Source organism: Macaca mulatta, chromosome 2 (genome assembly GCF_049350105.2).
Source record: "Macaca mulatta isolate MMU2019108-1 chromosome 2, T2T-MMU8v2.0, whole genome shotgun sequence".
NCBI classification, from domain to species: domain Eukaryota; kingdom Metazoa; phylum Chordata; class Mammalia; order Primates; family Cercopithecidae; genus Macaca; species Macaca mulatta.
The window spans coordinates 110,064,425-110,076,395 of record NC_133407.1 but is presented as its reverse complement, the minus strand read 5'-3'; the positions used below and the strand labels follow the sequence as shown (position 1 = coordinate 110,076,395).

Here is an 11,971-nt window from a genome sequence, read left to right as displayed (position 1 = left end):
ATCTTCTATAAGGCTAGAATTTTCCAACAGCTCTGAGTCCCCCACGTGACTTTTTAAATGTATTACCCGCCTGCGTCACTGAACCATCAGTGTGTTCCCCAAATTGTAACTTGCAAAGTGACCTCCTCATCCCACAGTGTCGCAATGGTAAGCACCAGTGTTCCTCTGTAGAGGGACCCTTCGCCTACGCTCTTTCCTAAGCAGATGGATCTGTGGGGCAAGGGCGTCTGCTGAATGGTGTGGGGGTGGGGTGTAGTTACTTAGAATGAAGCACTCTTTCAGAATCGTTATTTAAAACACATCTATCTGCTTGATTTCAGTTCCTTGGGCAAAGCCCCACTGGAGGGGCTGGAGGGAAAGTAGGGTCACTTGGAGATCCTGGATGCCAGCCCCTGAGGTTTGGTCTTCATCTCACTGCGGGAGGGGTAACGCCATGAGCCAGTCCAGGGCAATGGGCTGCAGGGGTGAAGAGGTCTGAGAATCTGCGGAGATTAAGTTGAGGGACTCCAGGAGACTGCTTGGACCCCCGGAGTGAGGAGAGGGAGGGGCCAAGGAGGGAGGTCAGCTGGGGCGTACCCAGCCCGGGAAGCATAAGGGAAGGCTGTCACTAGGGGCGCCCTTGCGGGTCAGACACCAGGAGCGCCGTGGCGGGTGGCCCCTGGGGGGCGCCACGCAGGCGGGGCACTAGGAGCATCCCTACCCAGCTCACCAGAGGCCGCGGCATGCGGTCAACAGGGGGCGCCGTCGTGGGGGCGGCACTGGGAGTGCCTTCCGGAGAGACGCAGTCGGCTGCTACCCTGGGATGGGTCCCTGGTTCCAGAGCCCGGCCTGCGGGCAGCGCCCCCGGAGGTCTGCCCCCTCCCGCGCTGGTTCCCTCCTGCTGCTGCTGCTGCTGAAGCCTGCGGGTGAGTCCTTCCCGATGCCTACCCCACCCGCCCAACATGGCCCTCGCCTTCCACCTCTAATCCTCTCGGCGTCCTCCGCAGGTTGCTGGGGCGCAGGGGAAGCCCCGGGGGCGCTGTCCACTGCCGATCCCGCCAACCAGAGCACCCGCTGTGCCCCCAAGGCCACCTGCCCTTCCGGCTGGCCTCGCCTTCCCCAGCAGGCCCCGACCACCCAGACACTGCCCTCGACCACCCAGACACTGCCCTCGACCACCCAGACACTGCTCTCGACCACCCAGACACTGCTCTCGACCACCATAGCGACCCAATCCCCAGTTTCTGAAGGCAAAGTCGACCCATACCACTGTGAGTACCGTAGACTCCGTGGGGCAAGGAGGGTGACAGAGGAGTCTTAAGGACCTTGACTGGGGCTAGGGGAGCAGAAGGGACGGGGGACGGGGGGAGCAGGATAGAGGAGCGCCTCCTTCTACAGGTGTTCGCTGAGCACTAAACACCTGTGGGCCAGGCCTGGTCCTGTCTGGAGGCCCAGAGCTCTGGGTGTCTTGTCCTCACGGGCCTCCCCTCCTGCTGAGGTAGGGGGCTGGAAATTCAGAGGGGCCTGGGGCCCGCTGTGTGTTCCCGCCCCGTCTGAGCTGGCTGTGGGGCAGGTGGCCTCTCACCCTGCTCCAGGCCCTGACCCATCATGCCTCTGACCCAGGCTCCCAGCCAGGGATTTCCAGGATCTCCAGCACAGCTTTCAGGGCCAGGCTGTGTGAGCCTTCTTGTGGTGTCTCCAAGGCCCACACCTAAGATGTTCTCTTGCCCAGTGGCTTTCAGAGACCCACGTAAGAAAGGCTTATTATTTTGGGACTCAGCACATAGCATTTAACTGCCACAGAAAGTCGCCCAAACAGGACTTACGGTACCCTGTGCTGTGCATGCTGACATTTTCTTGCCTATGGTATCCTTTAAAAAGGCTGGTCACGGCCCACTTACGTTTACAATCCACGAATCCATTTGGAAAACACTAGGAGTGGGACTCCTGGGATGTTGGATATGTGCATCTTCAATCTAGAAAAACTGTTTTCCAAAGCGGCTGCAGCAATGAGCGCTCCCGCTGCCGTGGGTAGGCGTTCTGGGTGATAATCCTCACTGACACTCGCTGTCACCGATGTTGCGTTTTTGCCAGGCAGGTGGTACAGAGCAGAATCTCATTGTGATTGAAATCTGCATTTCCAGACTGGAGGTAGTGGGCCATGCCTGTAATCCCAGTGCTTTTGGAGGCTGAGGCAGTAAGATCACTTGAGGTCAGGAGTTTGAGACCAGCCTGGGCAACATAGTGGGACTCTATCTCTCCAAAAAATTAAAAAATAAAAAAATTAGCTGGGTGTGGTGGTGTGTGCCTGTAGTCCCAGCTGTTCAGGAGGCTGAGGTAGGAAGATCATTTGAGCCTAGGAGTTTGAGGTTACAGCGAACAATGATCATACCACTGCACTCCAGCCTGGGTGACAGAGCAAGACCTCATCAGAGGAGGAGGAAGAGGAAAGAAGAGAGAAGAGGAAAGAAGAAGAAGAAGAAGGAGAAGCAGTCTGCATTTCCTTGCAGACTAAGGGCGGAGCAGCTTCTGTGGTCATTGGCTGCTGGGATTTCCTCCTTGGGCTATGCCCATTTTTCTGTTGGGGCATCCACTTTCCTCTCACTGAACCACAGAAAGGGGTTCCCAGAGGAGGGAGAGAGCTCTGCTTTGGCTAAAGTAAGGGACATGGTGAGGGTGGAACCAGGTGGAAATAGGAACAGGTTAGTGAAGGATCTGATTAGAGCTAAGAGTGTGTTGGGGACGGCAGAAGGGCCAGTGGTGCACTAGGCTGGTCAGCTGGGGATGCTCTAGGGCCCGGGCTGCGGGAACAGGGAGAGAGATATCTGGGCAGTGCTTGGGCCCTTCTGAGGCATGAGACCCTAGTCCACATGTGGACAGCATCATTCCATGGTGACAGGTGAAAAGGGAGCACCCCTGGATGGGTGCAGGCCAGTGGTTGGAGAGGCAGGGGGTCAGGCTGGGGAAGGGGAGGGACAGGGAAAGATCCATCCCTCATCAAGCTCTCACCTTCCTCCTCAGCCTGTGGCTTTTCCTACGAGCAGGACCTCACCCTCAGGGACCCAGAAGCCATGGCTCGACGGTGGCCCTGGATGGTCAGCGTGCAGGCCAATGGCACACACATCTGTGCGGGCACCATCATTGCCTCCCAGTGGGTGGTGACTGTGGCCCACTGCCTGACCCGGTAAGTCGAGGTCGAATCGGGGTGGGTAGAGAGGCATTTGGAGCTGCTGCGGGCCCAGTCACCTCCTCCCTGCCAGCTGTTCTGGTGGCAGTGGCAGTAGTGGCAGCTCTGCACTCTGCAGAGCCCCACAATCCCAGCCCCTGCCTTACCTGGGCTCCAAACAGGTGGAGGCTAAGTCCTGAAAATTCCTTCAGGGCTCCAGTCTTTTGAGTGTCCCACCCTTTGCTCGCCTCGCCTGGCCTCTCAGTCCCGTGCAGTCATTCCGCAGATGGGAAATGGAAGTTCAGAAGCCATTTGTCTAGCCTCATGCCTTCTCTCCATGAGAAGAAGCTCCTAGTTATTTCATTTCACCCTCTTTGCACACACATCCTCTTTCTTCCCTTCAATCAACCGTCTCTGACACTTCTTTGAGCAAGGCCCTGACCCGGGCACTGAGGGCAGAGGAGGGATAGATCATTCCTCCCAGCTTGGTGGGGGAGACAGAAAGGAAGACAGATACTCACAAGGGTGCCTGGTTGGTGTGGGGACAAAAGAGGGCGTGTTCTCATGTTTTGGGGCCAGGAGTGCTGGCTGTGAGAACTGACCAGTGAAGTGTGTTCCAGGCCTAAGGGCCAACATACGGACTCCAAGGGGTACCCCAAGGGTGCGCAGCTAGAAAGCCAGGCCATGGTGCATTCCATGGAGCTGGAAAGAGTGGAATTGCCCCCTCCAGGGCACAGCATGGGGTGAAAGAGTCCGTGCTATAGACTGAGAGTAGAGTTTGGAACCAGAGAAAACTGGGTCCACATCCCTTCCACTGCCTCCTAGCTATGCAGTCCTGAGTGCTTCATTGGGCTTCTCTGAGCCTCAGTTTCCCCCTCCATAAAGTGAAGGGTCGTGAGGACTGGATCACACAGTGAGTGTGCAGGGCCCTGTTCACGTCTGTGGTGAGGAGTAGGCTCAGGGGGCTTGAAGTGGGTGGGTGGCCCTGCCTGGATCTTCTCGGGGGGCAGCAGAGTAGGGGAAGGCCTAGGGCCGGAGGCTGGGGCAGGGGGCCTGGAGCTGATCGTGGCCTCCCTTCATGGCCCCCCAGGCGTGATGTTATCTACTCAGTGAGGGTGGGCAGTCCATGGATTGACCAGATGACGCAGACCGCCTCCGACGTCCTGGTGCTCCAGGTCATCGTGCACAGCAAGTACCGGGCCCAGAGGTTCTGGTCCTGGGTGGGCCACGCCAACGACATCGGCCTCCTCAAGCTCAAGCAGGCACTCAAGTACAGCAAGTACGTGCGGCCCATCTGCCTGCCTGGCACGGACTATGTGGTGAAGGACCATTCCCTCTGCACTGTGACGGGCTGGGGACTTTCCAAGGCTGATGGTGAGTCAAAGCCGCCCCAGACCAGGGCGGGTGCTGTGAGAAAGGACGTGGTTGCAGGCCAGGGTGCCACCACAGATGGAAGTTTCTGAGGTGCCTTCCCCAGGGAGCCCGCCACTCCCGGGACCTTCCTGCCAGGCTCTCATCTCTGAGGTCTCCCTTCCCATGAGGATCTCACAGGGAACACCTCACTGTTGCTCTAGCCTCAGGGGACCGTGATTGCCTTTGAATCCTGAGCCAGGCCAGGGCACGTAAACAGAACTTCCTTGAAGGCAGAGAGGCACAAAGTAATACCTCACAGTCCACACCTGCTGCCCAGGCATCGGCAGCTTGCAGCAGAGTACCTGAGGTGGGGGGAGCAGTCTTCCGTGCTGTAAAATGCTGCCCAGAAGGCTCACATGGCCGGCTCGGGGCGGTCTGCACCTGGAGCTCATAGTTTCCGCTCCCCTCAGTGGGCCTCAACTCCTTGTCGTCCCAATTGAGGAGCAAGGCCCAGAGAGCAGGTGTGTCCTCTCAGGGACATCCAGGGGACCCTAGAACTGTCCACTTCCTTCAGGGGGTCCCCAACCCATAAGAGAGATGTCCTTCCCTGTGGCCTCAAGGAACCAACTTACTCTCAAAACAGCCCACGGGGACTTCAGCCCATGTGGGAGGACCTGGGGGTGACTTTGTCATCCTGCTGTGGCCTGTCTCCTGTCTCCCAGGAGCTTAAGCCAGGGACAGGGACACACTAGTCAGAGAGGCAGGAGGAAGCAGTGCCTGGGCTCCATGGAGGGGTCTGGGATGGCTCAGCAGGGAAGAGGCCTGTGGAGGAAGGGATGCTTGAAGAGAAGGAAGGTTTGGTCCCTGAGAGACTTGGCAGGCCCTCAGGACGGAAGGAGGGGCAAAAACCAAGCGGCCGAGTGTGGTGGAGGGAGTGTGAAGGGTCCCAGTGGCCTGGGCTCTGCAGGAAGCCAGAGCAGGCCCAGCAAGGCTGAGCTGGAGGCAGCCTGCCCCAGGGACTCTGTGTTGAGGGCCCTAGATGGGTACGGGCTAGAACAAGGGTGGGGGTGCATGGCTAAAGCAGAAAAGGTGGGACTGGGGAAGAGTGGAGAGAGGACGAGGCGAGGCTGGCGGCAGCGGGCAGCAGTGAGTGGCCGCGCCTAAACGGGGCCCTGTCCCACAGGTATGTGGCCTCAGTTCCGGACAATTCAGGAGAAGGAAGTTATCATCCTGAACAACAAGGATTGTGACAACTTCTACCACAACTTCACCAAAATCCCCAGTCTGGTTCGGATCATCAAGTCCCAGATGATATGTGCGGAGGACACCCGCAGGGAGCAGTTCTGCTATGTGAGCGGCCTCTCCTCGCTCACTCGCCTTCAGGGGCACCTGGGGGAGAGGCATCTGGGGAGGGAGAGGGGAGGGGTGGAGGATGGGTAAGGGAAGGGAAAGGGATGGGCAGAACTCAGGGGTGTGGGGATGGAGGATGTGGGGGGAGACTGGGAGGAAACAGATGGGGGCTGGGAACGGGGATGGCGGTTAGAGGTGGGAGGAGTAGGGGGTCCGTGGGGAGCTGGAAGGTGGGTGTTAAGAGGTAGGGGATGAAACTCTTTGAGGAAGGTCTCCTGGGTCTGGAGCACTTCTCACCTATGTTGGCACTGGGGGACTGTGGAGGTGTGGTGTGAGGACATCCTGCCTGTCCTGGAGCTGGGTCATGTCTCTGGCCTCACCTGGCCTCCCTGACCCTTACTCCCCCAACCCTTCCCGCAGGAGCTAACTGGAGAGCCCTTGGTCTGCTCCATGGAGGGCACGTGGTACCTGGTGGGATTGGTGAGCTGGGGCGCAGGCTGCCAGAAGAGCGAGGCCCCGCCCATCTACCTACACATCGCCTCCTACCAAAACTGGATCTGGGACTGCCTCAGCGGGCAGGCCCTGGCCCTGCCAGCCCCATCGAGGGCCCTGCTCCTGGCACTCCCACTGCCCCTCAGCCTCCTTGCTGCCCTCTGACTCCGTGTGCCCTCCCTCACTTGTGGGCCCCCTTTGCCTCCGTGCCCAGGTTGCTGCGGGTGCAGCTCTCACAGCCCTGAGAGTCAGGGTGGCGATCAGGTACTCAATTAAACATTACTCTTTTCCATGCCTCCTTATTCCTCGGCCTTGGAGGCCCCGCCTTTCCTGGACCTGCTGTTGTGGGAGTCCACAGGTGAACCAGATGAGGATGAGGTGGGGAACTCCAGGCAGTCTACACGAAAATTGCAGAGCCTCCAGGATCTGCCCCCATTCAAAGGTTTGGGGTGGCTCCCACAGAAGGTGGAGGGGGTGTGAAGGGGTAATATTAGGGTCAGATGATCGAGGGCCCTGGAACATACCGCCCAGGCTGAAGCTGGGGCTGCCAGGACCCAGCTGGGGTGCAGCTGTCTGGGCTGGAAAGTGGGTGCTCTTTCTAGGATAACTGTGGGAGTCAGGCTTTCCTTAACTTTGGCTGATTTCTGACAGGAGGCTAGAATATAGCCTTTCATTGCCCCAAAGAGCCATAGTGAACTTTGACCCTTTATCCCCGTCCCCTGTCTGGAGACAGTGGAGTCAGACGTTATTCCAACCCTCAGCAGCCAGGCCTGCCCATAAAAGGCTCGTGGTGGCTCCATGTCAGGGGGAGGGCAGGCGGAGCCCAGGCCTGGACTTCACCCAGTCTTCAGCAACTGCTGCTTTGTGTGACCCTGAGTGGCCCCTACCCCTCTGGACTTCTGCTGCCTGGTCACACAGGAAAATTCTGCATAAATAGAATGGCCTTTGTCACCCCTAGGTATGAGAAGCCCATGGGTTGGACTCCAAGGGCAGAGGTCAGTCAACTGCCTCCATCTGGTGTCAGAGTCCTCAGCTTCCATAGCGGGGCCTTTTGCCATCACTCTGCCCCTCACTGCTCCTAAGACCCCATGTTATATATATGCTTTCCTCATCAGCCTGGATCACTGTTCTCCCTGTACAATGATGATCCAGGTCCAGGTCAGAAGCCAGGTTTGACTCTTCTGTGTCCCCAGCACTGGGCACAGACCATCACAGGTCTATTGAAAGTCATGAACGCAGCCTTGTGAACTCAGCACCCAGAGAGCTGGCGGCGTCCCTCCCGAGTCCTGTGCCTGCCTCCGGGGTGGGCCCAGGTGACTGCAGCTGCCCCTCAGCCTCTTGGCTCCCATTTCTCCCTCTATCTCATCCTAATTCAGGCTGGGAGAAGGGTCAGGGAGGGGGCTTTAGCCTGGTCTGAGCCATCTATCATTGACTGCTCATCACCCTCCACATAAATGCCCCAGGAATAGCGCATCCTGAGGGGTCATCTCAGGAGGCCGTTTTCTAGGCCTGGCTCTGAGAAGGCACTCAGCTTTATTCACAGATCTCTGCAGGCTGCTTTTCCAGCAGGCTCTCCTGGCTCAGGAACCTCTGGTGTCTCGAGACCTTAGTGTTCAGGCCTAGGTTTCAGAGCCTTAGTCTGTTCGATGCCATCTGGAAGCACCTCTGTGCATCTTCCCTCCCCCAGGTGCTATTTGGGCCTTTGTCTTCTGGTCAGAGATGCTTCTTTTAGGTGCCCGTAGTGGGAAATAGTAGAAGAGGAAGCTGCAAAGAAGCTGGCACTGTTATGGTCAGCAGGTGGAAGGCGCTGCTGTGATCTCCCAGGGCCCTGGGACCTCCCAGAACAGCTGGGCATAGAAGGGGCCGCCAGAACAGCCCGAGGTCCCCCTTGGCTTCTTAAATATACTCTGATTCCCAGGAGGGGCCCAGACCCCAGCTTTCTTTCCTGCACCCTCTAGCCCACCGACCTTAGCTCTGTGTACCCCTGACCCAGCCCTGCAGCCCACAGCCCCGAGCTCGAGCCTCTGGGCCTCATGCCGGGCCTGGCAGCAGCCTCAGCTTCATCACAACGTGTGAAATGACGGTCTCCCATTGCCTTGAGCTTGGTGTCTGCTGGGCTGGGGGTTCCATTTCTCAAGCCACCTCTACTCACTCCCTTGAGCTGTCCTGGCCAGACAGAGTCCCTCCTGCTGCCACAATGTCCCCCAGTGACCCTCTCTGCCTCCTCATGGCCAGTCTGGGTGTGGCCTCACACCCTGACCCATGCACTTCAGCCATTTCGTGCCAGAAAGGGTAGCTAAAGTAACCCCTTATCCTGTTACTCCTTCACAGCCACCGCCATCCCTGGCAGAAAGGGTGGGAGAGAGGCAGGTCTGGGTGGGGAGAGCAGTGTATCTCCAGAGGGACAGTGGCACCATACCACCTCTGCCGAGGCAGTACCCATGTGGATGGGGCGAAAGGAGCCAAGTCTGGGCTGGGGGACAGGACACCTACTAGATTGTCTGGTTCCTGCCCCTGAGGGGCCATGAAGATGTAGCCATGGGCCTCAGCTTCCCTCTATGACCACAGCCTCTGTGGTCCCCAAATGAGCTCAGAGTCCAACATTCCTGGACCCTGGCCACGGCTTGAGCTCCAGGGCCTGCTGCCCAAGCTGTCCAGGATGTCTTCATTTCTCTCCTTTCTTCTTCTTGGCCTCATTCTTCTCATCCTCCTCTACCTTGATGGCCACTGTGTCCACACTGTCCTTCTTCTTCTTCTTCTTCTTATCCTCTGTGGGGCAGGGGAAAGAGACCGTGTGATGGTGGTGAGACAAGGTCCTGGGGTCTGACTGTCCCGAGGGGAAGGGCCCCAGAACCTCCTACACCCTGCCTTTTCCTTCCTTCTTCCTACCGGGGAATAGGCTCATCGTTCTATTTGCCTCATGCCAACCAATTTCTGTGCTCTGGTCTCCAGGGGCAAGGTTGGGGCCCCTCCCTGAACCTGCTGTGGTTGGAGCGGAGGAACAGGGTGACTCCAGGCAGCAGGACTGAGGAACTGGCTGGCATAGCAGGGCTCGAGCCAGGGCCAGCTCACCTCCTGGGACTTCTGTGAGCTCATTGAGGGGTGGCACAGTCTCCAGCTTGTCTGTGTACATCTTGGCTGCCTTTCGCTGCAGGTACCGGGCTTCAATCTCCTTCCGGGTCCGTGGCACACGACAGTTGAAGACACAGCACAGGGTGATGACTGTAGGGAGGACAGAGCAGGCTTGGCTGGGGCTGGGGTTCAGACACCCCAGGAATGGCACCCACCTGCCTTCAGGCCCGCCCCCATCCACCCACATGTGTCTCACCCACCAAACTCTGGCAGGAGGCTCAGCATCTTGACAAGACCCCTGTGATGACCAAGGTGGCTTTCCTAAGCAGGGCTGACTTCATGGAGCCGCACAGGCCCCCATGCTTGGAAGGGCCCCTGGCTAAATTATGTCACCAGTCCTGGTCTTGAGGGTCTTTCTGACTAGACTGAGAGTCACTGGAGGGTAAGGCAGAGGTCTGCACCATGACTTAAGCCATAGCTTCCTGGGGGCCATCCAGCACTTCCAATCCAGGCCTCTGGGTGTGCAACTTAGCTTCTCCTCCCCATGCCACTGAGAGCTGGGCCAAAGCTGCTTCAGTCATGAGAGGACGTGGCTCTGCGTGTCCTCCTCAGCCTCCCAGGACATCCCTGGGCTCTCCCTGGCTAGGGCGGGAGCCCATGAGAGGGCACAGACCCTGCCCTGGGGCGTTCACCTCAGACAGAGTTATTTCAGGAGTGGTTTTCCGGCTGAGGGCAGCTGCACCCACGCCAGTTGGTCCAGGGCATGGAGCTGGCCTGTCTAGTGATGGGCAGGGCAGGTCAGGGTTGCCAGGACCTGGCTGCACTGAGTTTATTTTTCTAAGGCCCCCACAGCCTGACCACCTTGGCCCCAGTCCTAGGGGAGGGGATGGAGCTGGTTCCTATTATAAATCAGATGACCAGACATAAGTTCCTGGCAGACTCCTGGGGGCAGAAAGGCCCAAGGAGGATAAGCCAGGTCTATTTTGGGGAATATGGATCAGATCTATGTAGTCCGGACTGGAGTACCTTCTGGGGTCATTTTATGCAACCAAGGCAGAACCCCTTCAGACAAATACTGTGGTCCCACTAGGTCTCACCCAGGCTCAGAATAAAAGAAAAAAAAAAATCAATGAATGAATGAATGGGATGATCTCAAAGCCTTTGCTTCTGGGAACAGGACTGGACTCTAGAGTGAATGAACTGGGGAGCCAACAGCATCCAGGCATACACTTGGAGGAGGGTGCTGCACAAGGACCCCAGCTGTAGATCTGACTGTCCGGGGGTGGACCCGAGTAGACAGCAGGTCTTATCCAAGAAGCTGGGTCCTGGATTTCTCCAGAACCTGTGTCCATGCCTAAGTCCCAAAGCTGGTACCCAATCCTAACCCTTTTGGCTTAGGCCACCTCTTCTAGCCACCCACCAGGAACCTCCTTGGGACCATGCCCACTCAGGCTCCATGCAAGCTGGTCCTAGGCCCTGGGAGGCTGGGGCTTCCAAAGGCACTCATTGGGCAGCTGATGGCAGCCAGAGCAGGGCTCAAACACCGCCTCTTACTTCAGGCCTGCCCCACACAGCCTGGCCTGGTCGCTTCTTTTCAAAGAAGCGAGACACAAAGAGCTTTGGGTCAAGTTCCAGGGCCCAGGCAGAGGCTTGGGATATAAGTCCCTGGGTCTGGAGGAGACCTCCAGGGGCACCCCATCTAGCCCCATCCCCTTTTCCTGCAGGGCTTTGAGGGCGATGCTCCAATAACAGCCTCACCACAGTAGGCCCAAGCAGACTGGGAAGCAGGAAAAATGTTTTCCCCCAGGAGAGGGAGCTGTGTTATCCCCACTGCCTAGATCCGGCAATGGAAGGTAACAAGTGCTGCCTGCTGCTCAGGCGTCTTGGGACTATCCCTTACCCTTTCTAGGAAATGGGGTTAGAGATGGTCTGTGTGGTTGATGTCCGAGTGCTACCTGGGGTGTGACACTGCAATTTTCTCATGTGGCCCCAGGCACCTTTGTTGTGTCTTGAGGCCCACAGCGCTCTCCCCGCTGCTCCCTAGACCTGCGTCCTAGGCTGTGCCTGTGGCTCCTGTAGGGCAGATGACCTCCCAGCCCTGCAGCGGGCTGTTTCCCTCTCTGGACACCTGGCTGAGGTTGCAGGCACACCTGTCTGTCTGTGGGGCCTCCACGGAGATGCCTAACTGGTTTTCAGCCTCGGCTGGGAACAAAGCACAGGCTCTTGCTCAGATGGGGGGCAGGAATTTTCTGCAGGGCAGATATTTTCTCTTGGGATGGCACTTCTGGTGCCAGGAGAAGCACATGCAAATCAGATGTCATGTGTTCCTTGGAGCCCCTCACATCTGGGTGGGCTCTCTGTCGACCACCCAGCTCTCTGGGGCTCCCCATCCCGGGACAGCTTCGGCTGGGACTAAGTGCAGCTTTCGACTCCCCACCCAGGTTGCACTCAGCAAATGTCCAGTTGGGGTCATTTGAGACCCTGCGCGAGGCTGCATCTCCTCCAGTCTCTGCTTACAGTATTCCCTCTGCCCAGAATGCCTTTCCAGCCTCCCCTCCT

General features: G+C 58.0%; 2 protein-coding genes across 5 annotated transcripts in view; one reads left to right on the top strand and one right to left on the bottom strand.

Annotated features, from left to right (window-relative positions):
- Positions 1-737: 737 nt before the first annotated feature.
- PRSS50 (serine protease 50) lies at positions 738-6,629 on the top strand. Of its 2 annotated transcripts, XM_015131127.3 has the most exons (6): positions 738-905; positions 987-1,250; positions 3,001-3,163; positions 4,236-4,519; positions 5,682-5,848; positions 6,269-6,629. In XM_015131127.3, exons 1-6 carry the CDS (start codon positions 803-805, stop codon positions 6,503-6,505), a joined length of 1,218 nt encoding a protein of 405 aa, XP_014986613.2. In that variant the 5' UTR covers positions 738-802; the 3' UTR covers positions 6,506-6,629. The 2 variants fall into 2 exon arrangements, with proteins under 2 accessions (XP_014986613.2, XP_028699877.1); XM_028844044.2 differs by having other exon boundaries at positions 738-1,250.
- A 2,084-nt stretch (positions 6,630-8,713) lies between these two features.
- The window catches only part of TMIE (transmembrane inner ear), a 53,140-nt gene continuing 49,882 nt past the window's right edge, over positions 8,714-11,971 (bottom strand). For all 3 annotated transcript variants that reach the window (XM_077992322.1, XM_028844045.2, XM_001113938.5), the window contains 2 exons: positions 9,413-9,562; positions 8,714-9,109 (listed from right to left, as the gene is read on the bottom strand). In XM_077992322.1, coding sequence (XP_077848448.1) covers positions 9,006-9,109; positions 9,413-9,562 — 254 coding nt within the window. In that variant the 3' untranslated portion in view covers positions 8,714-9,005. The remainder of the gene's footprint in view (positions 9,110-9,412; positions 9,563-11,971) is intronic.